The sequence below is a fragment of the Leuresthes tenuis genome, unplaced genomic scaffold (genome assembly GCF_036924035.1).
Source record: "Leuresthes tenuis unplaced genomic scaffold, fLeuTen1.0.hap1 SCAF_12, whole genome shotgun sequence".
Lineage (NCBI taxonomy): Eukaryota > Metazoa > Chordata > Actinopteri > Atheriniformes > Atherinopsidae > Leuresthes > Leuresthes tenuis.
In genome coordinates this window covers 24,772,847-24,800,341 of record NW_027325366.1, presented here as the reverse complement: position 1 = coordinate 24,800,341, position 27,495 = coordinate 24,772,847, and the positions used below count along the sequence as shown (strand labels likewise).

At 38.8% G+C, this 27,495-nt stretch overlaps 2 protein-coding genes across 2 annotated transcripts; both read left to right on the top strand.

Moving 5' to 3' along the window:
- Window positions 1-182: 182 nt before the first annotated feature.
- akap17a (A kinase (PRKA) anchor protein 17A) lies at window positions 183-8,175 on the top strand. The gene is made up of 7 exons (XM_072397240.1): window positions 183-303; window positions 1,035-1,382; window positions 1,641-1,859; window positions 2,229-2,441; window positions 3,519-3,667; window positions 4,532-4,772; window positions 5,905-8,175. The coding sequence occupies exons 2-7, from the start codon at window positions 1,056-1,058 to the stop codon at window positions 6,775-6,777; spliced, it is 2,022 nt and encodes a 673-aa protein (XP_072253341.1). The 5' UTR covers window positions 183-303; window positions 1,035-1,055; the 3' UTR covers window positions 6,778-8,175.
- Window positions 8,176-9,150: 975 nt separating this feature from the next.
- asmt (acetylserotonin O-methyltransferase) lies at window positions 9,151-27,208 on the top strand. Its single transcript, XM_072397703.1, has 8 exons — window positions 9,151-9,252; window positions 9,922-10,096; window positions 10,542-10,671; window positions 11,875-11,943; window positions 15,471-15,589; window positions 21,421-21,561; window positions 26,181-26,303; window positions 26,971-27,208. The coding sequence occupies exons 1-8, from the start codon at window positions 9,151-9,153 to the stop codon at window positions 27,186-27,188; spliced, it is 1,077 nt and encodes a 358-aa protein (XP_072253804.1). The 3' UTR covers window positions 27,189-27,208.
- The last annotated feature ends 287 nt before the right edge of the window (window positions 27,209-27,495 follow it).

The following is a 27,495-nucleotide window of genomic DNA, read 5'->3' as shown; positions in this document are numbered from 1 at the left end:
GTCATCCTGTATTTCTTGTAAGAAATAACGTGTGTGTGTCCGTATTGTGTTATACTGCAGTCTAATTATATTCCACATTCCGCCACATGGGGTCGCTGTTTTTTTTTGTGCCAGACGTACTGGTCATGTCTCACGCTATTTCTTTTTTAGGTCAAAGTTGACTGCATGGGGAGTTAGCAAGCAGTAGCTTCTCGGTCTGTAACGGTTGTATGATGACTTTTTCTCATTCGTGTTTGGCTCTGCCTTACGCACTTCACTGAGATTGCCGCTGTATTTTCCTACCAGGAGGCTAACTGATGTTTGGTAGGTTGGAGATATCTGTAATAACAGACGTTAGCATACTGTTATTTAAAAGCAGATTGACATTGTTTCACAGCTTGACCGGTAAGAGTTATAGAACACTTGAAGCTAACTACCCAGCACCTTGCTAGACAAAACAATAACATTGGCTGTTGCGACTAGCTAAAAAGTTCTACACGTTAAAACTGACTTTCTTCGTATCTGAATTTCTCTCATTAACTAGTCTTCTGGTTCATTTTACGGTCCTCGCTTTGTTCATATTAATGAGCTAACGGTAGCTAGTATTTCGCGTTAACTTTCAGCTAGTGTTATCGCTAAAGTAACGTTGGCGTCACAGTTAACGAATAACATGTTTGGTTATTCGTTGGTAATGAATCCTACATACCTGAAAAGTGCTGTTGCTTTCTGATGTATACTGTACATTTATTTGTGTGTGTTAGCTTAGAAATATGAAGGTTCGACAAAATATTTTAGCTTAAGTCTGGCGACTGTTAGCTGCTCATTTGAGGATTTAACAGCTGCAGAAATTCGATCTCTGTGCATGATTTGGTCAAAATACGAGCAGGCAATGGTGTGTTTAATTATTATTTTTTGGAATAGGCATGTGTTTATCTACGAAATGGTCCTCATCGTGAGCTTTTCAGGTTTGCTTTAGTCACGGATATGTCTCCAACAGTTTGAAATATAAACATTTTAAATCATTAAAAATTTTAAAACCACAATTTTGGTTGCAGCTTCCCCTCCTATCTGCAACAATGACTACCATCGTCCACGACACTACGGAGGCAGTGTGTCTGTCGGCTGAGCACAACCTTTACCTCAAGCCTATTGCCAAAATGACCGTCAGCGTGGCATTGCCCCAACTCAAGCTACCAGGCAAGAGCATCTCCAACTGGGAGGTAATGGAGAGGGTAAAGGCCATGGTAGCTCCTGAGCAATTTTCAGCTCTGCGAATCTCCAAGAGCACCATGGATTTCATTCGCTTTGAGGGGGAAGTGGAAAACAAGACAGTGGTCAAGAGCCTGTTGAGCCGTTTGGATGGAAAGACTATCAAACTCAGTGGATTTACTGATGTACTCAAGGTAAAGCTGACACAGAATGCTGTGCTCACCATGTGCCTGAATGTGACCTTCAGTGCTCCATAGTTAGTTTTTAATCACTGCAGTTTGGTGTGCTATTAATACTCTGCTTTGATATGCTATGTGTATGAACAAGAGTAGGCTAAATGTAAGAAATGCCTTAGGTACTACAAGTCTAAGAACTAAAGCTTGCTCGTGTGAAGTTTTGCTGTTTGTAACATTCAGGCCATTGTGTGTATTTGCCGGTCACTCTTTCTTCAGGTTCGTGCAGTAGAAAATAAGATGGACTTCCCCACACGCCACGACTGGGACTCCTTTTTTCGTGATGCAAAGGACATGAATGAGACTCTACCAGGAGAGAGGCCAGATACCATCCACCTGGAAGGACTTCCTTGCCGCTGGTTTAGCCATAAAGACAGCCAGTATCCAGACCGGCCCTCAGAAGAGGTCCTTACTGCTGTTTTTCAGGCATTTGGCAAGGTGGTTCTTGTTTCATGAAACACTATTGATGTGATTTGTCTTCAACTGAATACGTAACATAGCATGCAAGGTGTTGGCCTATTCTTAATTTTTGTTATTTGAGTGTAGTTTCAACATAGTCGAAACAATTGGTGTTCTGTTCTGTTCTGTTATATGATGATGTAGATATTCAAAGTTTAGAAATGTTGAATTACTAGAATTACAGACTTGAAAGTGATTATGTTGCTGTATTACATACATTAGATGTATATAAGACAAAAAGATCCCACTTAAATGTTGTGCTGGCATGGAACAGATTTTTCAAGTTTAATCAACGTTAAAGAGTTGAAGCAAAAAGGACTTTTGATGACTTTTTTCTCTTTTTGTTAGGTGCGAAATGTTGATATCCCCATGCTGGACCCATATAGGGAGGAGATGCTTGACAAGAACTTCAACACATTCAGCTTTGGGGGTCATCTGAACTATGAGGCTTATGTCCAGTATCAGGAATACTGTGGCTTCACAAAGGCCATGGACACTCTGCGCGGCATGAAGCTGATGCTGAAAGGAGATGATGGAAAGGCAGTGGCATGCAACATTAAGGTACTGCAGCTTTAACGCAGCTTAATTTGTCAGTTTCTGTAGATCTATTTGTGGTGGGTCAATGCAAAGACACATAGAAAATGAACATTTATAAGATTTAACTGCAATATCCCTTTTTAGAAACAACCATTATGTAAGTTCAATAGAACTACTCTGTATCACCCACACAGCCCCTGACAGACGTATCTGTGTGTGAATGTAGAGGAAAAACCTTTGGATACATAGAGTGAAATTGTTTAATAACAGGCATACTATGACTTTGTTCATGAGAAACCTGTAGAGGCCTTTGTCAAATCTAGACAATATAGAAAAAAATGTATAAGTGTGGACCATTTACCTAAAAATGTGACTTTCTACTGTCTGTATAGCATATAGGTAGTCTGTAACCCCAAAACACTGGACAAGGACTCTGGTCTATGAAAGTCAAGCTTGAGTCTGCTCAAAGCAGTCCTTCTTATTTGCGTCTTTGTCTTAGACCCAGACAAGACACAGGCACACAGTGACAAGCTCCATCAGTCTATTAGAAACAGGTTAATCTTGAACAGAAACGGCGCATGTTTGTCTGAATTGTTGTTAGGAGAGTTACAGAGTCCTACTTGCCTCTTGTTTTGTGTGTTGGGCTGCCAGTGAATAGCAGCTTTTATAGTTATGTTGCAGATGAGTACATATTAGCACTGAAATTGTGGTTGCCAGAGCCACAAAGTAGCTTTAAGACCTTTTAGTGCAATGAGAATTGAAGCTGCGTTGTCAGTATTTTCAAGGCTGCATGACTGTTGCGAGAGCAAAGTCTCTTAATCCCCCAGATAAAGCTGTGTAAACTAAATGAGGATGAGAAAAGAAAAGGAGGGCCTGTTTAATGATATGTGATAGAAGAAAAAAAAAAGAGTAAGTTGTTTTTGTTGCTAAATAACACAAATACAAAGACAAGAGAACTTTTAGTCTTGAGCTGGTGACAGCAGCTCTTACCTGATCATGAAATGTTTGAAAGGAACATAAGTGACCAGTACAAGGGACTTTAACATAAGTACAATTTAAAAATAAATAAATAAGTAAAAAAATGTTTGTTTTTTTCCTCAGGTGACCTTTGACACCAACAAACATCTTAGTGAGATAGCCATAAAGAAGAGGAGCCTTGAGAGGATGAAACTGCAGGAGCTGGAGAGGCAGAGGGAGGAGCAGAAACGACGGGAGAAAGAAGAGGAGGAACGCCGAAAAGAGGAGGAGAGGTACAAAGGAATCGTGGAGCTAATTCATGATAAAGACAGGCTGCAGAAGACGAGTGTGTGTGTATATATATATATGTATCTTTTTTTTTTTTCAAGAAAAACAATTTCAAAAGCCCTTTTAGCCTATTAGACTATTAACTAAGTAATAAGATTTATTAGCCAAACTAAATGTTATTGTGAAAAATAAGTTACCTGCTATGTAATCGGGCTGACACCTATTGGATATTTTCAGAATCTGCAGCTGCAGGCAAATTGTTTAATTTCAGGGATAAGTCAGTGCAACATCAGATAAACATTAGCTACTGCCATCAGTTTCTGTTAAAGTTTCTGCTGATAGACTCATTGCAGTCAACCAGCATTGGCCGATACTGATGTTAGGCCAAAATATCTACATCCCTTTATCTGGATGGCAGCGCACATGGCCTGAAATCCTTTGTCTTGCTTTACATTATTTGTACATTTACGGATGTGGAAAAAACGGAAACCTGCCATGAGTGGATTGCACCCCAATGCCATCACAGAGGCTGGCTGTGTGCTAACAGGCTGAGCTGTTCCTCTCTCTTTAGCCTGGAGGAAACTGTTTCCAAAAATAATTTCAATTTTAAATAAGCTGTGAACCCAGAGAAGGTGGTTGGGTATTTCTGTTTTTTTTTCCCTCTCTTTGTATCTCTCTTTGCCTTCTAGACATGTAACGTACATTTGTGACACGTTTCTTAAAAGTCTTCTGTCTAAGCAACTCGGTCTGTTCTGTTTTGGTTTTTTTCCTCTTTAAAAAGTGCATCATAACTGAAACTATTTATTTTTGCTTAATTTTTGCTAAAAGTTAATAAGATATTCACCAAGTACATCAAATCATCTATCCAGGAAACAGAAGGAGCAAGAAGAGGAGGAGAAGGAGAGAAAGAAAGAGGAAAGAATACGCAAGCGAGAGCAGAAGCTGCGTGAAAAAGAGGAAAGGAGGAATCTGAAGAAGGTGAGGCGACAGCAGGAGGAGGAGCAGAAAAAGCTGCAGATGAAGATCGCTATGGAAGAAAGGAGGCTGCTGCTGGCTCAGCGCAATCTGGAATCAATACGGCTCATTGCTGAGCTTCTAGCCAGAGCGAAGGTACTAGAATTTACACAATGCAGGCTGGACTCTTCTGAAACATTTTGTAGTTTCATCGCATTAACCTTACAAACGTCACACAAATGAACTCTGATGATGGATATTCTTTGCTAAAGAACACATCACAAAAATGCAATAAGTACAACTTGTATTGCATGAGTTTGATTTAAGTATTGATTTGAGGTTCATCTTAAAAGATGAAGTTCTGCTGTTCATTTACAGACTGTTTTTGTTTTGAAAGAAATCAGCCTTTTGGATTTAAGACCACACTACAGAGAGTTACTTTAGCTAACAAATAATTATTGTATGTAATCCTTCAGAATACCAAATCTCTTAAGTTTTTGTTCTCATTATGCTAGAGGTCCAACTCGCTCAGTTTTCTGATCCATGTGAGGCGACGGTGCTAACCACCACAACACCGTGAACGCCTCTTCCTCGTCCAGCGAATCTTTGAATGTGCTAATAGGCTCCACCCACATTCCCGTCTCTTGGCTTTTCCTTTGTCTGCTTTGATTCTGCATAACTCATCCTGATACATTTTTGTTGTAAAGAGCAAATAGCACTAAGGAAATGATCTGGGCTGCTGTCTCTCACTCACTCAGTGCCAGAATCATGGGCTTACTGCACGGGTCTCAAACCTTTAGCCCAGGGGAGCGACACAGCCAGTCGGACCGCTGGTAACCGAGAAGCCACTCTCGAGCGGCTGCCAATTCTGAAGCAGTGACCGTGTGAGAATTCTGACACTGTGTGCAGCCACCATCCCAGTAAAAGCCTGCTTCACTGTAGGTTTCTGAGCCATGTGCCGCGGAAACGGTGTATTTTTCCAGGGAAACAGCGGACACAGTCTGAAAATATAGACAGTTTGTGGCTTGCTGCTGCTGGAGACTTTTCCCCCTGGTGGCATGAACTGCAAACCAGAAAAACTTATTGTTATGAGACACTAATGTTTCACAGCAGCTTGGAGTCAGAACCGTGTTCTGTCTAATGTGGATTTGCCAACTGTGGTGCTGGCACACAGATATTTGGAACTTAAACTAAATTAGAACCGTCAATCGATTAAAACATTTATAACCGTAATAAATTAATTATATATTAAGCCTTCTCTTTGCTCTTGTGTGATCTTTTTCTGCAGACTCTGAAGCAGCAGCAACAGGAAAAAGAGAGGGCTGAACGTGAGGAGCTGGAGAGGCAGGAGCAGGCTCGACAGAAGGAGGAAATGGCCCGTCTTCAGCAGCTGGAGGCCTGTCGACACCGGCAGGAGAAGGAGCTGCGGAGGGTGGAGATGGAGAAGCAGCGAGCACTGGAGCTCCAACGCAGAGAGAAGGAGCTGAGGGAGAAACTGCTATGCAACCTTGTTAAGAAGAGCAGCGGGAAATCCACAGGAGCAGGAACTCAGGATCAGGGCGACTCTTTAACAGGAGACGAAGCTTCTCCTGGTGATGTGATGCTGGAGGTGCTGGGTATGGTGAATGAAGTGAAAATGGCCGACAACAAAGAAAAGCAGGTATCTAAATCTAGTGTGCACTCCCAAATGTTGGGGAAAAATAAATCGGAAGAGAGGCGAGGAAGGGAAGACAGACGAGAAGAAGTGGTTCAGAGCAGGCACAGTAGGGAACGAGCAGAACGAGCAAGGGGCCACTCCCACAGAGAAAGGAGCTCATACAGTCACGGGAGAAGGAGGCGCTCCCCGAGCTATAGCAGGAAAAGAAGCCCAAGCCGTGGAAGGAGGTGTTCCAGTCATCACAGGAGGAGCAATAGTCACCACGAAAGCAGGAGGCGCAGCCACAGCAGCAGCAGCACAAGCTCCAGTCGCGATAGAAGCCGCAGCAGCAGTGGGAGGAGCTACAGCAGGGGGAGGAGCCACAGACGTAGTCACCGCAGATACAGCAGACATTGTTCCAAGAGCAGCAACAAAAGTGGAAACCACAGGAGTCACAGCCATCACAGTCGACGATACCGGAGGCACAGCAACAGCAGGGATCGGAGCCACTCCGGAAGGCGCTAAACAGTTAAACTCATTGGTGTGGCAGTTTTAATGATTGATGTACAGTTTCTAGACTTGCATCTATAGTTTAGCAGATTTCAAAAGAAGGGTATGCATTTTTGGTCAACTAGTTTTAAAAAAACAAACAAACAAAAAAAAACAATCTTCCCACTGACATAAAGTACAGAAAATAGCTTCAAACCTCACACGATATGTGGGTCAGGTGTAACATTTTTGGCATGTTGCTGGCTGAGAGCATGTGAAAGTTTCCGATTTCCACATATTCAGTGTCTACACATTACAAGTTCATGACATAATTTACCAGTTTATTGTTTGATTTAACTAGAATTTAACTCTGTGTCAAAGAGATTTTTTTCGGTATTTGAATTCAGTGGCGCTAAGATCTTTCTCTGAAAATGAAAGATAACAGGGTGTTGAAAATTGCTTTAACGTTTATGATGATCATTGATATTCTTGATGTTGGAAGGTAAGAACGGTGGCGAATAGATTTAAAATAAAGGCTAATTCTACAGTTTATGGACCGAAACACCATTCTAACGGTGCTTCAGAACATTAAGCCTGTCAATGAACTGATGTTTTCAGAAGAGCAATGAGCAAATAATTAGTTTTTGCTTTTTCCTAATTTGCTATTTCCCAATTGTAGCTAAACTCGAGTACAACACGATCTTGTAAGAGTCGGCATGTTTTGAAAACCTCAGATATTTCAACAGTCAGCCAGTCTACTTGTTGTAACTGCTGTAGTTAAGGAGGAATTTGAGGAGAACTACTATACCATTAGAAGTGGTTGCTCTTCTATTAGAAATTAGGAATCTTTACAAATTACAAGCAGCCTAAATAACCCAAAGCCAGCGACAATAATCAGTAGTGTATCAGTATTTGCTTTGTTGCTGATACAGGCTTAAAACAAAGGACACTTAAAGAATTAGCAGCATTTATGATGATTATGGTCTGTTTGCAAGGACGGTCTAACTTGTTAAATGATTAGAATTCTGAATAGTTGATGTTTGGTGGCATGATTTAATGTGGTGGATCTAAGTCAGCAAACTGTGAACTCTCCTTTACTTTTTCTAGATATTTGAGCTTAGAAAACAAGACTTTGTCTCTTTATGTTATGACAGATGATAGACTGCCTTCTGAGATTCATGTCAAGCAACAAAAGTAAAAGTGGAATATCAGTGTTTCAGTCACATGTAGTGATTAATGTTTTTTTTTAGGTTTATTAGAGACTGCATAGACTTTTCTTTTAGCTAAAACTGAGCTTGGGGAAGTTTAACGTTGTTCTGTTGACATTTCTGCCTTGACATTGTGACCTGTGCCTGTCATGTTCTGCAGATGCTCAGCTAGAGCATGTCTAGCATACACTGCAAGTTGGGGAAAATAAACCTTTTAAGCTGACAACTTTTTGTTCTTTTATTTGAGGTTAGCAATGCATTTTGTCTCCAAAATCTCTAAAAGGCTATGAAATATCCCAACATCACAATAGACTTTAAAATGCTTCATATTATATATGCAGGTACTGTGCAAAAGACTTGAGCCAATCGTTTCTTGTAGGTTTTCTTCCGAGTAGCCAGACCCTCTTGTGATGATTTAAAGCAACCCTGAACAATAGTTCATCAGGCTGTTCTTTGGACATTTACCTGACCATTTTCAGAGGACAACGTTGTTTTTGTTTTTTTCCTCCACTTGAAATAGACACTTTTGTAAATCATTTAAAATTATTTTAAAAGGGACATAAAGCAAAAACTTACTTTAAAACCTAACGTCCTAAAAAGATAACATTTGAACCCAGTATTACACATTGTCAATTATTCATTATGAAAATAATCCAAAATGACCAATATGTGAGTGTCTAACCGGGTTCTCTACTAATTGATAAAGACTGATTAGTGTGTGTCGTCTTAACAAGGCATGTGGTGCGACAGGCTGCATCATTAGCTCAGATATTACCATGAGTATGAAATCGAATGAAAGGACAGGAGCACATCTTTCAGAAAAGTTTTGGTCATCCCACTCTTATGGATTAGATTTTGGGGTCATGAAAACTTGGGGGTGGGAGCAGGTCCGGTATGTGAATGCAGTGGTTGAGTGATGCTGAACAAGGCAACGTTGTGTCTACAGAGTTATTTCTTTGTCTGCCAGACTGAGCCCATGCTCTAATCTGGGTTATCTGGCCGTAATCAGCTTAGCCCACTGCTACTCTCGCTGGTGCTGGGTGGGCACTTTGGTTTAGTCTGATTCTGTCGTCGATGCTGCACACAAACATCTGCTGAAGTGTTTCTGGAACCAAGCAGGCTTACAGGGAACTTCAGTTTGCAGGTATAGGAGCTGGAGAAACTAAACATTTAGTCTTCCTGGGAGAGACTTTTCTGAACTATGGCTGAATTTCAAGAGGCGAGTTCCACTGAAGGAGCACCTGCTGAAGACCTGTACCCCAGAAAAATACTGGAATACATGGAAGGCTTCCTTATTTCAAAGGTAACGTATCCAAGCTGTAAGTTATTGATCCACTAGAATTGTCCCTGTTCAGTTAACAGGTAAATCCAAATGTTGACATGATTTTGTTGTGTTGATGAAAGAATAAAGCTACACTGATTTAATGAAAAATCAAGGAATTTAAAAAATGAAGAATTTAATTCATTATAGAATACTTTGAGTATTAGGCACCAATATTCTGTTTTGATTTTTGACACTTGTCACCAGCCACTTTTACTTATGACATCATTATAATCATGTACACCATAGAGGATGTTGCATATGTGTGGATTTGAAAAAGACATCAAATTGTGTCAGAAGATACCAAAAAGCAGAGGGACTAAATATGATGGCCACACAGCTTTTTGATGAATAAAATGTGCTTAGTACGCTTCAGTAAAGGTCATGTGACTGTTAAAAACTCTGTTGAGCTCTATTTTGGCATTTTACTTTAAACCAGCAGGCTTAGGGTTTTTTCTACAGACTATGTCACATGACTCCTCAACCAATCCTCACAAAAATCGCATTCTATTCTTTTTTTAATCACTACATTGTCAAGTATGTTGACAATCATATGAGCTCATCTAAGGTAACATAAACCAGTATGTTTTTACACTGTATTCAACTCTCTTCTGTTCCACACTATTTATCTCCACTCTGTCAACTTCTCAGACGGTGTTCACCTCCTGTGAATTGGGTGTGTTCGATGTGTTGTCAAGTGCAGAGCGCCCTCTGTCTGCAGAAGAGATCAGTCAGGCGGTGGGGGCCAGTCTGGATGGCACCTGCAGGTTGCTGGCCGCCTGCACCGGCCTGCAGCTGCTCAACACGCACCAAGACAATGACCAAGGTCAAAACACACACACACATGTACACAAAAAAAATAAGACGGCGGTTATCAAATTCTTAAAGAGAGTTATGCTAAAGTACTAATTGAAAATACAAATTATTCTAATTTAAGTTTTGCTTCTCCATTGTGATTTAGGATTAAAAAGCATGTGTGTGTGAAAAGTGACAACTGGAATTCAGTTTTACAGAAAATGACAAATGAGACTCTTGAGTTAGAAAAAAAAAAAAAACCTCTTGGTCATCTTTAATGTTTCTGATTGCATTACAGCTTTTGTTCCGCTTCCCATTTCAACGTTTCTTATTGCCATCTTACCCCCACTTACATGTAGAGCTCCGCTTCACATCTGTCATGTCTAAGTGTCTCCCACACACAAGGTCAAACTGTGCATTCGCAGCTGCACTTGTTCGTTCTCACTCATCTGCTCATCTTCCTCCACGTCTTTTAGTGTTTTACAGTAACACAGAACAGGCCAGCGTCTTCCTCACTCGGTCTAGTCCTTTGTCCCTGTATCAGTCCATCCAATACAGCTCCAGAACCATCTACCTCTGCTGGCACTACCTCACAGATGCTGTCAGGTGAGTCTAGTGAGCACAGACACTTCCATTCAAGGCCAGTGGAATAGTAACCATTCAAAATGAGTTGCTACTCTAGCTTTTTTTTAGTGTTATTATTGCTAATTAAAAACATCTTTTTTCATTCAGTTGTTTATAATATAGACTATGCTATGTCAAAGTGGTGGGCAGTGTCTCAGGTTATCTGCATAAAGCACTCAAACCTAAAATGTCAGCTGTTTTTTTTTCCATTAGATTTAAAGATTGATGAACCCTGAAGGAGACACGGCAGAAACAAAAGGGAGACTGGTTGAAACTAAAAGTTATTGGGCCCCTTTAGTGTCTTTTTTTTTTTTTTCAACGTATAAATGTGACACCTAAAGTTCCCTGACTAAATGACAGGATGTGATGTGTTAGGAAGGAGAAAGTGTTGATGCAGCCAGAGGAGAGCTGCGATCATGGACTGATGTGCAAGGTCAGTGGGTTACAAAACAAAGAAACTATAACAACAGAATTTGGTGAAGAGGGTTACGGTTGAGGCAGGAGCACTAGATGAGAGGTGACCAGGATCGAGCTCTCAATAATAATAAGGAGGTTTTAACAAATTGTTTTTTTGCACAGTAGGAATGTTGTCTTTAGTATGGAAGTGGTTGCTGCTGGTGGGGATCCCGTCTCTCTTTAAGGTATAAGGTAGATGTACAGAATATATCTCAATAAAAAAATGATTGTATCTCTTTTATATAAACACTGGAAAGCTGTTTGCATTCGTGTTTCTGGGAATTTACTATCAACTCAATGTCAGACTTCTGCATCTGAGGTTGTCCACTAATCCTGAAGTGTCTCCCTGTGGTTCAGATATAGAGTCATAAAGTTGTAGCAGTTACATCCACTTGTAGGAGAGAATAAAGTCAACCACGGGTGGGCAGTGACGGGCTGTGAGAACTGCCGGTTCAGTTTACAGTTTTATAAATGAGGCTTTTGGTCGTTGTTAAGTCTGAAGGAAGACAACCCGCAGCTCTCAGAGAGCGTGATTTAATTCATCATGGCTGAGCCGTGAACTCCATATGTGACAAACACTAAAATAGACTTACCAGTGAAGATGATAACGAAAGAATTGTGACGCCTTGATCTGAATCTTGTATTCTCGCAGGAGTGCACAATATTAACACACACTATCTACCTGATTTCACAATCTATAATGTGTCTGTCTTTGTATTTTTTTTCCAGAGAAGGAAGAAACCAGTATGAAAAGGCTTTTGGAGTCAGTTCAAAAGATCTTTTTCAAGCTCTCTACAGGTAAGAATTTGTGTTGGTGACGTACAAGTTTTTTGCTCATTGCTCATTTATATTCCATCACTGTTTCCCCATCTTAAGCCTGTATGTCACTGTTTCCCTATTTCCCACTAAAAAAAGAAGTACCAGTGGGATTCATTAGAAGGTAGGAAATGTGGCACAGAGAGACAGAGAGAGAGAGTGAGGGTATGGGCAGTGATGTGAGGAAGCTCGGGGCAGAAAGAGAGAGAACAGCAAAGAGAGAATGCCTCTGCCATTGTCCTTGAGGTCTGGTGTGTTTATTGTATCCAGCGCCTGCAGTTTTAACGCTTCACTGATCTACTGGTCAGCAGTTTTCAGGGGTCATCACACACTCAAAAATTCACACTTTGTTTGCTAAAAGATGTTGATCTGCTTGCCCGAAGTCCTGTACTTCCGAATACTACCAAAGCCCAAAGGACTAGAATTCATCCGAAGTGAAACACGGAGGAATAACTTGCTAAAACATCCTCCCTTCTCTTCCACATCATTGGCCGTATTTGTGAACTCAATGCATTTTTTATAGAAGAAGATCAGGAGAAAATACTTGCATGCAAATTTGAGCAAATCAAATAAAGCAAATTTACCAGAATAAACATTTATGAATTAGTCTGTCTCACACAGAATTGCAGCAGGAATAATAAAAAAAAAGTCTAATTCAATACAAATTATTCTGTTCTGTTTTTTTTTTTTGTTGTTGTTGCTGCTGCTGGTTGTTTGGACTTCTCAGTACATTTCTATACCTCCTTACTTGCAATCTAATTTAATTTTAAGGGTTTTTTTTCTTCTTCATTTCCAAAACCCAGCTGATGATTTAATAGAAACTGCCTCGTTTTATAAGTTGTTTGCATAGTGTGAATATTCTTACTATGAACCGTGCACACAAATTGTAATACACTTGTGAAGATGAGTTTTGCAATTCATGTTTGATGTATTGAAAATGGAAATACCCTACCAGAACAATTTCAGCAACTGTGCACATCTGATGTAACATGGAGAAGCAGTTGTTGGTGCCTGCTGATTTCCCCTGTGAATACTGTGGGTAAATTAACAAGGGAAATGACCACTGAAATCATTCTTGGAGCGTTCTTGGAGTGCTGCAGTAGGAGCAGGGTGATTCAAAGCTAGCTGGATGACTCAGACCCCTGTTTACTCATTGCCATTTAAGCTGTCATGTACTGCACCTGAATAATTTACAGCCAATTCCTTTCCTTAGCTTGAATTCCTAAACCCAGGAAAGCAGAAATGTATCACATTGCGAAGCTGCATGAAATTAATTGAGAGTGTGTCAAGACTATTAAAACTAGAAATGGAAATACAGAAGTTTGCACACTGTGAAACATGTAGGTTCTAAACTACTTAAATAGATGCTCCTAAGTTTAATAATACCATAACATAGAGAACATTTTCCATGTATAGTTTTTGGGGGGGATACTTAAGGCTTAGTGTTAGTTTAAATATGTGTATAGTATTTCCTGGTTGCATAAAGCTATAAGAAAAAAAAGAAATAAGAAAAAAAGCTTTATTACAGTTATGTTCATTTGTTTACTATGAGCTTCTCTGATCGTTTTTAGCTGATTTATAATGATATAGAAGGCATGTTCAAGCAAAAGTCAAACAAACAGCACCTTTCGTGACTATCTAAAAAACTTTTAAAGCTGTTCTGTATATTCTTCCATTTTCTCTGCAACCTCTGAGCCAATTCTTATCCAATTTGCTGGGAATCAAGTGCCGTGTGAAGTCTGATGTTGTTGCAGTGGGGGTTTGGGGCTTCTAATTTTCAGACCATGAAACTTTAAAACAATTCTGTAGTCTCATCAAGGATGCAAAACAATATTATGGTAATGTCATAGCTCAGTGATGTGATTCTAGAATTTCCAGTCAAAGACTAAATGCAATTCCCATTCACACTTCTCACCTGTGCATCATTTGAAACAAAAAGTAGTTTTTTAAATTTTGTTTTCAACCAAAAGCTGGCTTTCCTGCCAATAATTACATGATAGTCCACAAATGAGTTGAAGTCCTATCTACAATTCATTCAAAGCATCAAACAGTACATCTAATTGTGAAACATAAAAATGTGAGTCGGAAAGTGAACAAACAAAAAGGGAGGGTGGGATGTTGGTTTTTTCAAGTCATATTTTGTAACACATTTCATGGGGTGCTTTTACTTCTAATATACAACATAGAAAATGTACAAAAGAGTCTGATATTTGGACTGACTGGTAACAACACCCCTGTATAAGAATCTAAAGAACTCCACACACATAGAGTGTCTGTCACAGCAATAGGAGAATCATTTGAGAATAGATTTTACAACATACACAGGTTGATAACAGAAAAGACAGTAAGATACAAATCCTCATTCTTACCCATAGTGTATTTAGTTTAGAAAAATAGATAATATCAGTCACATTTTTAGAGGGCTTTCATCATATTGCTTACATCATACTGTATATCTTCAGCTGGATATCTATACCTCCTCTATTCTAATGTACCAAGTGGAGGTTGAATGCTCTATTTTATAATGACAACTGGACTGTCTCAATTTTATTGCTGATAGCAAAACATTAGGCAATTCTAAGTGAGACTGTCCTTCTTCTCACAACTTTTTTTTTTTTTTTGAAGGATTGTAATTTTTTTAAGAATATCATTATTATTATTTTTCTTTTTTCTTTTCAATGTAACATAACTAAATGCAGCCTTTTCATTTAGCACTTTGTAACTTTATGGTTCTGTCTTTAAAAAGGTATTCATGGCTGAATCAGTGCAAAGGTGATATCTAGAGGCATTTGGTTTCTCGAGATTAAGTGAGGGGTGTTTATGTTGCTTTCTGTCCACCTGTAGATGTGAAGGTGCTACGATACTGTCATAGATTCTAGGCTGTTAAAAATGGGATGTGACCCTGAATTGGATTAAGTGGGTATAGAAATGGGTGGATGGACATTGTTGTTTTAAGAGCATTCAATATGTTACACCCAAAGGGCTTTCATATTAAAGCTGACAGTCGGCTGTTTGGCCTCACAGCCATTTTTTCTTTTCACATCCAATACGGTCAGCGTCTGATGCCAACAATGAGTCACTTTCAAAGTTCCTCTTGATGCCTCTATGTCATGTGAAGTTGCTTTGAGTATCAGATGATGGAGCACTTTGTTACAGTGAAGTTTGGACAAATAGAAAAACAAGGGAGGATGTGCATGTTTATATGTGTGCAGCCCTCATGGTGGTGCTGCTTGATGAAAGGGGGAATCCACAGAGCAGCAAGCAGTCACCACAGGCACTTCTGTTCTGCCACACCCCGTCTGTCACACACACATAAACCATGGTGTCGCCACAGGGTGAAACTTTGTATTTGCGTGTGTGCATGTGTGAGTATCTTTTAGCACGTTGCCCCTTAGGTGACAGCAAACAGAAAATGATAAAAAAAAGGATTTTGTTTTAGTGTGGTAAGACATGACTGAAAGAGGCAGTAACAAAAATAACTTTTTTTCCCTCTGTGTTTCTCTCTGTAGGTCTGATGAAGAAATGGTAAAATTCATGCAGTTGATGAACTCTGTTTGGAACATTTGTGGCAAAGACGTGATCAAGGCTTTTGATCTTTCACCTTTTAAAGTCATCTGTGATCTTGGAGGTAAGTTTTGGGTTTGTTTATCAAGACCTCATAGCAACTTTCCATAAAGTAGTGGGTTCATAATAATTAACATTTGTTATGTGTTAATGGAGTAACAGCTGGCTAAGCTTAATATATTCATACTATATGTGTACCAAAAAAAAAGAAGCACAACACACACACCGTTATCTCTCACCTTTATAAAACCTACCCCACCCGAGTAGATTTTTTTTTTTTTGGTTAATAATCTTACTTTAAATTAGTTAACCTTCTCAAAATACACAAAGGTCTTATATTATTATTATATTTCAGTGACACGTTCCAAAGAGATTCAGTTGCGTCTCATAGGGGTCTGAATATTGTATCAGAGGCACTCAGAGGCATTCAGTGTTGGTGAATGTATGTATGTAAAATGTATGCGTCTCTCTGTTTGTTACTAGCTTTTACATGTAAGATGTTGTAGGATACAGTCTGAAAATCTTCTCATGGCCAGTGTTGTAAACTCTGAAATAGCACTTATCTGACACAGACAGTTGCTTCCATGTCACTGCTCAGTTTGTGATTCACACTCAAGACTTTACTTGAATTACTGCTAATGAGGTTTAAAGATGCAGTGTGTAGGAAATTATATAGTTAAGTCCTATATATCCTATATATCTATATCTATATATATATATATCTATATATATATATATAGATATATATATATTCAAATTATCTAGCCCGTTGTTTCACTGCATTTATTGATGAAACTAGCAAGAAGGTACCATATTTACCATCTTGAGATACGAAATGATATGACAGATAAAGGCTGCCATTCTTTGGTTAGCATATTGAATTCAGAATATGTTTCTGCGATACAGACTTTGAACTTCGATTCAAATTAATTTTATTTAATTCTTTTGATCATTTTGTTTGATTTTTTTTTTTATGGTTTAAACCGATTTAAACTCTTAATCTTGCATATAGCGTACATTTAAGGGCTAGCATCTATGCTTTTGTATTTGTTTAAAAACTGAATCAGAATAGGCTGTTTTCTCTTCAACAAGAAAAATCCAGAGATAGCAGAGAGTCAGAGCAGAGGATTTTTCTACAAAGACAGAGTCTTAAGCAAAGTCTGTCAGTCGCTTTTAAGTCATCTCCTCTCCAGATTATGGTTGAAACATGTGACTTCAGCATGTGGCTGGTTTGTATTAAATTGATTTTTGGTGAATTTGACCATATCATCCAATCTATTCTGGATCTGTGGCAGACAAGAAATAGGAATTTGGTTGTAAATTAGAAGGGAAAACAATTATTGTTAACTGATTGGTTTAACAAAGTTTTACAAATCAGTGTAAAATGTGTGAATGAAACTGAAAAAATGTTTCAGTCTTCTTTTCATACTTGAAGGTATGAAGGAACCTTTGTTCACTACTCTTTGTGGCTTTGTCAAATGGAATATATTCACTTACAGAGTGGTTTACGCAGAGAGCAAATGGCGCAATGATAAAAAAATGTGATGGGGAATTAAAGATTCAAAATTAAGGGGGTTAGGGTTAAGTATGGGAGGCCAAAGGCCAAAACTACCAGAGCGGTACAAGCGGCAATGGAGCGTAATAGAATAGGAAGGATAGAAAGGAAACTAAAATAGGTTTGGTGGGGTTGTGTGTTTTCACTTGAACTCATTTTGCATTTCAAGTTCAATTTAGAGGTGAAAATTGGTTCTGCTCATGTACTGACAAGATTACACTGCAGCACCTAATGACAAGTAGAAATTCTCACTTAAATCTCTGGCTCTTCCTCTAAGAAGTGGTTCTGACCATGTCCATTAGACTATACTCAGAGATTATTTGATTCCAAAATTTCATTCATTAGACTCCAGTATTCATACTCTACAGATTCTGTGACAATTCGATTAGATGTTGTGATACGGACATTAAACCTACACTAATCCAGATTGAATTGTTTTAGTTTGGCATGAAGTAAGAAATACCTCAACATTTATTAAATATCCACACTACTGCCACAAAACCCCACAGGTGGACAGCTTGCAGTGTGTGCCACCTCAGCTGACCATACAGGGGAGCTGTGGAGCCACTAAAAGTAAATTTGATCTCAGCTTGTCTTTTCCCACTCCTCTGTGACTTTCTCTGCATGGGGCTGTATGGCCATGCTTATGCATGAAGCTTTATCACCAAAAAAGTGTGAGCATGTGAACAGCAGGAGCCTGAAGGGCATGACTGTTGCGTCCCATGTAGACCCCGTCTCTCACACAGCATCTGTTGTGTCTGTTCACACCTGCTGCTCAGATCAGTCTCTGTCCAACTGTCAAGCCAACTAGCTGATTAGATCTCTAATGGACATGAGCTATCTGTCTAGCTAATGATTTTACCTCAAAAGTAGTACTCTAAAAAGAGAAAATGTATTAAAAAGATACAGCAAAGGGTCAACATATCCTGACTTTTATTTCCTTGCATAAATACATGAAGACTTATTTCCACCAGTTAAAAAAACAGAGGGACTCAAATAAAAATGGTATTTCTAAACTCAATTGGTTGAACATAAAGGCACCTTTTCATTTTATTCTGAAATCTCCTTCAGACCAACTGAGAAATTATTCAAATGTTTTCACTTGCTGAGGGTACTTAGTACTCTGTGATACTGTGGATCACTAAAGCTGCATGTGATGACATAAATGTCCCAAAAATTGCTTCAAACTCCTTGGGGAGAGAAAGATGAATATATAGACAGGGTTTACCATATAAACAAAAGAGAGCAAGAAAGAGCAAAGAGAAAAAAAAGGACAAAATATAACAATATAACTAGTTTTTGTTCTTTAACAATCTCAAACCTCCCATCAGCGGATTTCATTAACAAACTGCGGCAGCCAGGTTGCATTGGGGTCTTGAACAGTGTGTTGTGTGTTTGGTTTTGCTCCTCCTTGTTGCTCTTTGATTTTTCTCCTCTGCTGACCCCTGTTTGATGTGAGAGCCATATAGGCTTTGTGTGCATGTGTGTGTATTGGAAAGAGAGAGCTTTGTAAGAATACAGGCTGCTATGGTAGCAGCAGGTCGTATCGGAGGATAGCTTGGAGGAAAGCTTGCCCTCTCTGCACACATATCGACACACAAACACTGGCCCAAGTCTGCCTGGCTTTGTAGGTTTGTCAGGAAGATCCTTTGATGCTGTATTCAGCCTCATAGCCTCACTCCATTCCCATCCCGCATTCTCTGTATAACTCTCTCTTTTACCCAATCTATCTCCTTTAGTGTTTATCACTATCTGTCACTTTTTCTTTCATCCTTTCTGTATTAGATTCAGTTGGCTTTATGAAGCATGAAAGATGATAATAATGTTGCCAAAGCATCACGATTCAGATTTCCACATTATATCCATGTTTGCGCCCTCATGTGCACGAGTGTGTGGGTATGCTCATTTCAGTGCCTTGTTTTCCACACAGATGTGTAATGTCTGCTCTATAATTTGAGTTATCGCTCTGCCTGAATGGAAATATGAGAGCAATAACAGTCCACAGTCTATGGATATAAGTTTAGAATCCCATAATCAGATGAATAATGAAGGTTGATTGATCTCTTACAATGGGACCTCAACGGGTTGGATATGTTAGGCTGCAGGCAAAATACCAGTTGTTGGAGATGAGGTGTTGGAAAAAAAAAAAAAAACTTTGATAGATGACAGGATTAGAACATCTATTTACACTAGGTCTGTTAGTATATTCCTGGTTTATGGTGTTTAGTACCTACTAAAGTGTCAGGGTTTGTAGATTTATATTTTTTTCATGTCTTTGTGTTTTTTTGTTCTTTTGTCTTAATCTAATTTTCGTGTACGTTATCTAGTCTGTTTTTATCAGGATTTTTGCTCTTTGTTTTTCTCTTGTCTTGATTTGTCTTTTTCCTCATAGTTCCTCCTTGCTTGCTCTCTTTTCCTGTTCTTAGTTGGTCGTTTGTTTAAGCTGAGTTCGTTTGTGTTCTTGAGTCATTGTTTTTTTCACGTTTCTTTAGTTTGTATTTGTCTAGTCTTTAGTTGTTTGTAGTTACATCTCCTCAGCTGTTCTCATTCACCTATCACTCTCCTCTGTATTTAAGTTCCCAGGTTTGTCATAGTGCTTGTCAGATCCTTGTTATTGTTCCCCATGCTTTGTCTCAGCACGTTCACGCACCACGATCTCAGCTACAGATTTTTGTAGATTCCTTGGTTTTGGTTTTCATTGTCTAGTTTTTTTATTTCTGGCTCGACTGTGCCTTTTGTTTAAAATAAGTTGGTTAAGTTCCTTCTACCCTTTGCTTCATTTGTGTCTGCATTTGGGTCCTCCACTTCATAACCACATACCGTGACATAAAGTGGTTGAAGGAATGACAACTGGAACAAAAGCTTATTGATGCACCTTGAGCATGAGGGTTGGCTCATTTGGTCCAGTCTTGCAGAGAAGCTGCTGTTGGACAAACTAGTCCTAATTTTGATGCTGATTACAATACAAAGTTTCCTTATAGCTTACTCTGAGAGGAGTTGCATACTAGCCAAGGTGACCATACAGACCCTTGTCCATCTCCAAAACCACCTAAGGTGCGTGCAGCTTAAGAACCTAAGTATAAAGTCATGGATGAAGGAGACTTTTTCTGATGAGTAGCATTGTGTTTTATAATATGTGCATGGCTATTCAGGAAGGGGTTTCAGAACAATAGAAAGGTGCTGACAAAAGTTTATGGATGGATGCATGGAGGCCTCACTTCACATCTTACAGGTCTTCAGGGATCTGATATGTTATCTCTTGTGACCTTCTGAAATCTTGTTGAGTCTATTGCCTCCTTCACATAGCATACTATAGGTAGACATGGTGCAAATGCATCCACAATCCCTTCAGTCAGGGGGTTATTATCAAGGAGCATCCATCAATGTTCATTTTGTTATCATCATTGAGTTGGTTCAGTCACCTCACACAGCATGTTTTGCCTTGAAAACAAGTCTATGACTGGACGCTACAGTGTGTTTACAAAGGCAACAAACATGCCATTTAGCTTAAAAGGGATAAATGGCTGAAATCCCAACATAGGAAAAGATAAGTTATTAGATGTTTGCAGATGAACAGAATCAAATGACTATTTTTAGTATTAAGTTGCTAGTGTGGCCAAATGATTGAGACTCACAGAAGTAGTCATTTTCACACGTTTTCACAGCACATGAGTGCCACAACTTCCTCAAGCACAGAAAAATAAATTACATAACTGATTATTTTGTAAAAATTGACAGCATGTAGCACGTAGTAGCAACTCTAGTAGCAACTAGTTACTGGTTATATGTTTTGTCCCTTTGAAACTTTACCTACAGAAGCTACAGAATATTTTAGCATGTATAAAGTTTGTTTCTTTACTACAGACTCAAAGAACAACTGAAGCTGCCTCAAATGTTATCAGTTTTTTTTTGAAAATCTGTCAAAACAATCCTGAAAGCCACACAACTAGCACAGCTAAAAACAAAGAAAAATCAATTGCATTTTGATGTAGTTTTTTATTTTTTATTTCACCAGATAACAGTCAAAAGAAATGTTATGTTTTCTCAAATTACATTCTTTAAAAGAACTCTGAGTCTGTGTCTGTCTCCTTGTTACTCTACATTCAGTTAATTTCTCTCCTTATTATTAGTATTAATGCTAGATGAACCATATTCCCAGTGCTGCCACATTCAAATGAATACTAATAATGCTTATAAATGATGGGTTTATACCTGAAGCATCTGTTCAACTCATGTGACTGTGTGTTGTGTGCAAGGTGTGTAAGAGAAGCACTACCTTGTTAATGAAGGTTATGTATTCACTGTGCCATGACCAAACGTAATTCTCTCCCTCTCTCCAGGTTGCAGTGGAGCATTAGCAAAGCAGTGCACATCAGTCTACCCAGAATGCACAGTGACGATCTTTGACCTCCCCAAGGTGGTGCGCATGTCGCAGGAACACTTTGTCAACGAGGCTGACCAGAGGATCAGCTTCCACGAGGGTAACATCATGACAGCTGGGGGAAATCACTTGACATTTATAGCTGAATAAAGCCAGTTCAAGTGTAGCACTCTCTATATGCACACATCCATCCATTTTCTATACCTGCTTAATCCAGTTCAGGGTCGCTGGGTGGAGGCTTGAGCCTTCCCTAGCTGTCCTTGGGCAAGAGGCGGGGTAGAACCTGGACAGGTCGCCAGTCCATCACAGGGCCACACAGAGACACAACACAGTAAGGTCGCATCCGGGATTCAAACCAGGAACCCTCTTGTTGTGAGGCGTGTAGAATGACCTTTAACTTATTAGGATAGAGTGTACATCTGCCATGTTGCTCACGTTCAATACAAAAAAAACCCTTAATGTATAAAGTGTGCTAAGGCGAAACCTGTTTATACCTGATCTCTGTGCGATAGAACATCCATGAACCATAGAACATATTCTGTCATTACTCTGAACAAAGGCACTACAATAATGCTTGTTCATGTCCATTTTTAAAGCTTAGATTTTAACCAGGATCAACCGGCGGTTTCATTTAGGATCAAGGGATTTTGGTATTTCTTATAAGTGATTAATAATAAGAAATATTACATTCTTCTGGCTTGATACCTCCAGAATTTGGTCAAACCATTGTATATAGATACTCTGTATATCTGGCTCTGTTAGGATTAGAGCGTACCTCCAAATAAAGTGATGACACACGGATTTCAGGGCTTTCTGCACACATGTACCTAAATGCATATCTTTTTCCTTTTCAAGATGAGACATCACCACACATAGTGTAGTAGTAGTATAAGCAGTATTCTTGGATGACCCTCACTGGATGACCGGTCACAATCTAGTTTCCAGTTAGAATTACTGTGCTCACCTGATTTGAATGTAGCATAAAATCTTTGGGGTATTGCAAAGAAAAAGACAAAACAACCCTTTCAAAAAATAAAGTGAAACACATTGGCTCTGCAGATCAGCAGAACGTCACCTCTGCAGGCCTGTGGTAATTTCACTGGTTCTTTCATCATAAATAAAGGTGATCACACAAATAACTGACAAACATCTATGTGATAAAATTGGACTAACTTTGGTTTCCACTGTTGACTTTTATTTCTAATATAGTCAAATCAAAAAGGTTGATATCTGACTGTTCAACTTTTATTAAAATTTTGACGATTTGACATTATGTTTCACAGTGGTGTATTCACTTCTGTTGTGTACTGTACATACTTTACCCAGTCTAACATAAAAATACAGTTTTAAACCTGCTATTCCCCCATGAAATCCTGGCAGCCATTAATATGTATAAAATAACATATGAACAAAAGGAAAAATAGGACATTTTGATGCTGTCTACATTGAGTTCCATTCTCCCACTGAATTGCTTCTGTTGAACTGAAATCATTGTGTACAAAACTGTCAGTTTGTACCTAACACTTCATTTGTTGTGTTGTTTCTACACCACAGCAGCATATGTGGGGAAAAAGGTTCACAACAGCTGATAATCTTGAAACCCTGCAGCTAAAGTCAATTTCTGCCTCTCCTGCTGTTTGCATGGCCATGCTGCTGAACACAACAGGTGTTTCAACGTTGCTCTTTGAGTCTTCTAAGTGTGTTTTTTAAATTTGATTTAAAATGTTGTTGATTTACAACCCCAGTCTAAAAAAAGGTTTGGATACTGTGAAAATGTGAATAAAAACAGAATGTATTGATTGAATATCATAAACCAATATGTTATTCACAATAGAAAATAGAAAACATTACATTTTGAAAGTGACACATTTAACAATTTCATGAAAATTCACCTTGAATTTGATGGCAGCAATGCATTTAAAAAAGCTGGGACAGGGCCATGTTTACTACTGTGAAACATACCCGCTTCTTTTAACAAAGGCTGTAAACATCTGGTAACCGAAGAGACCAGTTTCTGGACCTTTGGAAGGGGGAATGATGTTGCATTCTTTTTTGATTTTATAGGTTTTTGAGCTGTTCTTTGTTGTATTTTGTCATTCATGAGGTGTCAAATGTTTTCATTTGGTTATAGATCTGGACTGGAGACAGACCAGTCCAGCAACTGGACTCTTTTATTATGATGCCATGCGGTCATAATACAATGCATTTGAAAAAGATGTATTGTGGATGTTGCTCAAAAACCTGTACATACCTTTCAGTATTGATGTTGACTTTCCAGATGTGCAAAGTTCCAGTCCCATGTAAGCATTTATGCACCCTAATACCATCAGAGATTAGCTGGGTTTGAACTGATGCTCATAACAAGTTAGATGGTCCCTCCACTTTTTAATCTGGAGGACTAAAGAAGAGAGGGACCATCATGGATGGTTTATTTTCAGTTTGTCTGACCACAGAATAGTTTTCTAATTTACCTCAGTCCAGTTTAAATGAGCTTTAGTTCAGAGAAGATGGTGGTATTTTTGGATTATGCTCACATGCGGTTTCCTCTTGGCGTGGTAGCGCTTTAACCTGCACTTGTGAATGGCACAGCAAACTGTGTTCACAGACAGTGAATTCTGGAAGTGTTCCTGAGCCCATGCTGTGATTTCCATGACAGAATCATGTCTATTTTTAATGCAGTGCCGCCTGAGGGCCGAAGATCACTGGTATCCAATATTGATTTTATGCCACGTCTCTACCACACAGAAAATGTAATCAGATTCTTGAAATCTTTTGATGAAATTATGTACTATAGATGACGAAATATTCAAATTCAAATCACTATCTTTTTCAGATTTCTCAACCTCTGGTCATCTTACTTTACCCCTCTAAAATTTTCTTGTCATTCCCAATCATGTCACTGACCTGTTGCCAGTCAGTTAGTCGCAGCATGTTCCTCAAGCAGTCTCTTTTTTAGTTACACTTACTTTTCTAGCCTTTTGTCACCCCCTCCAAACTTTTTTTTTAGATATGTTGCTGCCATCAAATTCATGGTGAGGTAATAATTTTTCATGAAATATGAATAAATCTTACTTTCTCTTTTGGATTTTGGGTTGTAGTTAGAATCGAGGTACAATGTTACAGATATTTCTCCCCAGTAACTAAATCACTGCTGAATGTTAGAAAGAAGCTGAAAATATGTTGTAATCAATGTAGGTCACATGCATTTGGAGTAATTTGATTACAACTGGCATTATCCATTTGTGCTAATTATGGTTAAGAGTGTAAACCACTAATTGAGTCATGTCTTATTACTTTAAGGCTTGTCAACAGAATCAATTATTATATTTATTAATGTATTCAAGTAATAATAAGCCTGCAAACCAGTTAAGGCAGCCCAACTCAAGCCCTCAGCAACACTCACATCATGACACATTCTTTCAATTATAGTGGTTCAATAAGCCATTACATCTCTGCTCATTCTTCAGCTGAATGCCTGCAAATACTGTTGGAACAGGTGCAGAACAAATGTGGCACCAGGGGGGCCATGGCCACTACAGACTTAAATATGGACACCTCACACAACTAATACAGAAGTCATAGAACTGGAGTTGCATGAAGGAATTCCTATATTTAATTTTGAATGCCATTGTAATCAATATTCTGTATGTCAGTATGTAAATATGTCAGTGGAATAGATAACGAGGCATTTTATAGTAAATCCTGAAACATATATTTCACTTGAATATTAACATATATGAAATCAAAGTAGTAAATAAAATAGAAGTTTTCTTCCACACTATGGAATATGAACAACTATCATTCATTTTAGGGGATTTTTATGATGTCACTTTTATTTTCCAGCTTTTTTTTTTTTTTTATTAATTTATTTTCTGTTTCCATTACTTATATTCAAACAAAGTGTTGTGGTTATGTGACTGAAGCAAAAACATAGCAGCGATATAATTGTAAAGTTTTCATGAACAAGATACGTTATTCGGAATTTGCATGTTCTGGCTGTGCACACATTGGTTCTCTCCGGATACTCCGGCTTCCTCCCACCATCCAAAAACATGCATGTTAGGTTTATTGGTGATTCTAAATTGACCCAAGGAGTGAGTGTGAGCGTGAGCATGCATGGGTGTTTGTCTCATTTGTGTCTGTATGGCTCTGTGATGGACTGGCTACCTGTCCACGGTGTAGCCTGCCTCACACCCAAAGGCGGCTGGGAACCAGAACTGGATTAGATAGGTGTAGAAAATGGATGGATGGAAGACATGAATGAAGATGAAGAAAATTCTTTTATGTATGGGATAATTTATACTGTTGAAGAGTGAATGTGAAGATTGCATAAACATGGTGTTCTTATTCATGGCAGTCATCCCTACATCTAAATAAGAGCGATTTAAAAAATTTTTTTTAAATTTTTAAAAAAAACCTGCATTGTCATACGGTGTCATGGCATACAGTGGAAACAATGAGGATTCTGTGTCACCCTAATGAAAGTAATGGTTTTATTGGGTCTGGCCACACCAATAAATTATTTTCTGCTTCCACCACTGTTACACAACATTTCAGGCGCATCACTTCAACTTCAGCATCAACCTGTTACATGTTCCATCTAAGGAGCAAGTTAGCATCATTACGCCCCTTATCTCGCTAAGATTCAATATGCCAGACATAAGTTGTGTAAATATTGTATGCCCTAAGAAACTGATGCATCTGTGTGTTTTTTTTAAGGGGATTTCTTCAAAGATCCTCTGCCAGTGGCTGACCTCTACATTCTTGCCAGAATCCTTCATGACTGGACAGACGAACGCTGCATAGAACTACTCTGCAGGATCTATAAAGCCTGCAAACCAGGTCTGTATGGGAGTGTGTGTGTCTTTTTGAGTGTGAAAGGGATGATTACTTTTTTTTTCTTCTACTTGAAATGAGATGGCAGATTGTATCCCACAATGCAGCTGATCCCAGAGAAATCTGTCCTGGCTTTGATCAAAGCCAGACACCCAGACACAAAATAAGCAGACACGGTCAGGGACCAGATAGAGCTCAAGAGAAGGGAAGGGGAAGCAAAATAGAGATGACTACTGGACATTCTGTTGTATAAAAGAACAGGAGGAACAAATAAGATTGAAATGAGCCCACTTTCATCCATCACTGTAGTGTAATACAACAATCTTCAGTGAGTTTCATGGGTAAATTGTGTAATGTGCCAGCTGTCGGTAAGAGGCTTTGGAAGTTCTCAACAGTAATAATATATGTTTTATCACACTAACTCCACATCCATTAGGTGCATAGCTCTTTGTTTGCTAACTTTGTTCAAGCAGATCCATCATCACTAACTGTCCACAAAACATGTCAAAAAGTTTTAATTCATCATCTTATCTACTTTAGGTGATGATCATTCAGGTCACACCATATTGCTTTGATGTGTAGCTATACAATACTTAATTCATACAACTAAGCTTTGGCAGGAAAAAAGAAAGGAACAAGCGTATAGATCAGAATTTTCCTGTTCCTGCTGTAGGAGGTGCTGTGCTGCTGGTGGAGGCGCTGCTCAATGTAGATGGATCTGGTCCACTGACGGTTCAGCTCTACTCCCTTAACATGCTGGTGCAGACGGAGGGCAGAGAGAGGACAGATGCTCAGTATGCCGCCTTGCTGGCTGCTGCTGGCTTCTCCAACATCCAGCACTGCCTCACTGGGAAAATCTATGATGTTGTTCTGGGTCACAAAGAGACATGAGAGATAAAGAGAAAAAGATACTGCTGTCACCATGAAGATATTCTACTGAAAAAAAAGAAAAAAGTTTTTCTCTTGTTATTTTTTTTCTTTACCCAGCACAACTATTTTCATAGTTAAAAAATCATCTTCAACATTTACACATTATAACTGCTCTAAAAATCTAAATGTGTGTTATGTTTTCATCTTTCTTTCAGAAGCAAGAAATTAGGCCAATGTGTCATCAAACTGTTGATAAAGGGAAAAACTTGTGAGACAAACTAGATTAAAAATTGCCATACTAATTTCCAGAATGTAAGATTGATGTACT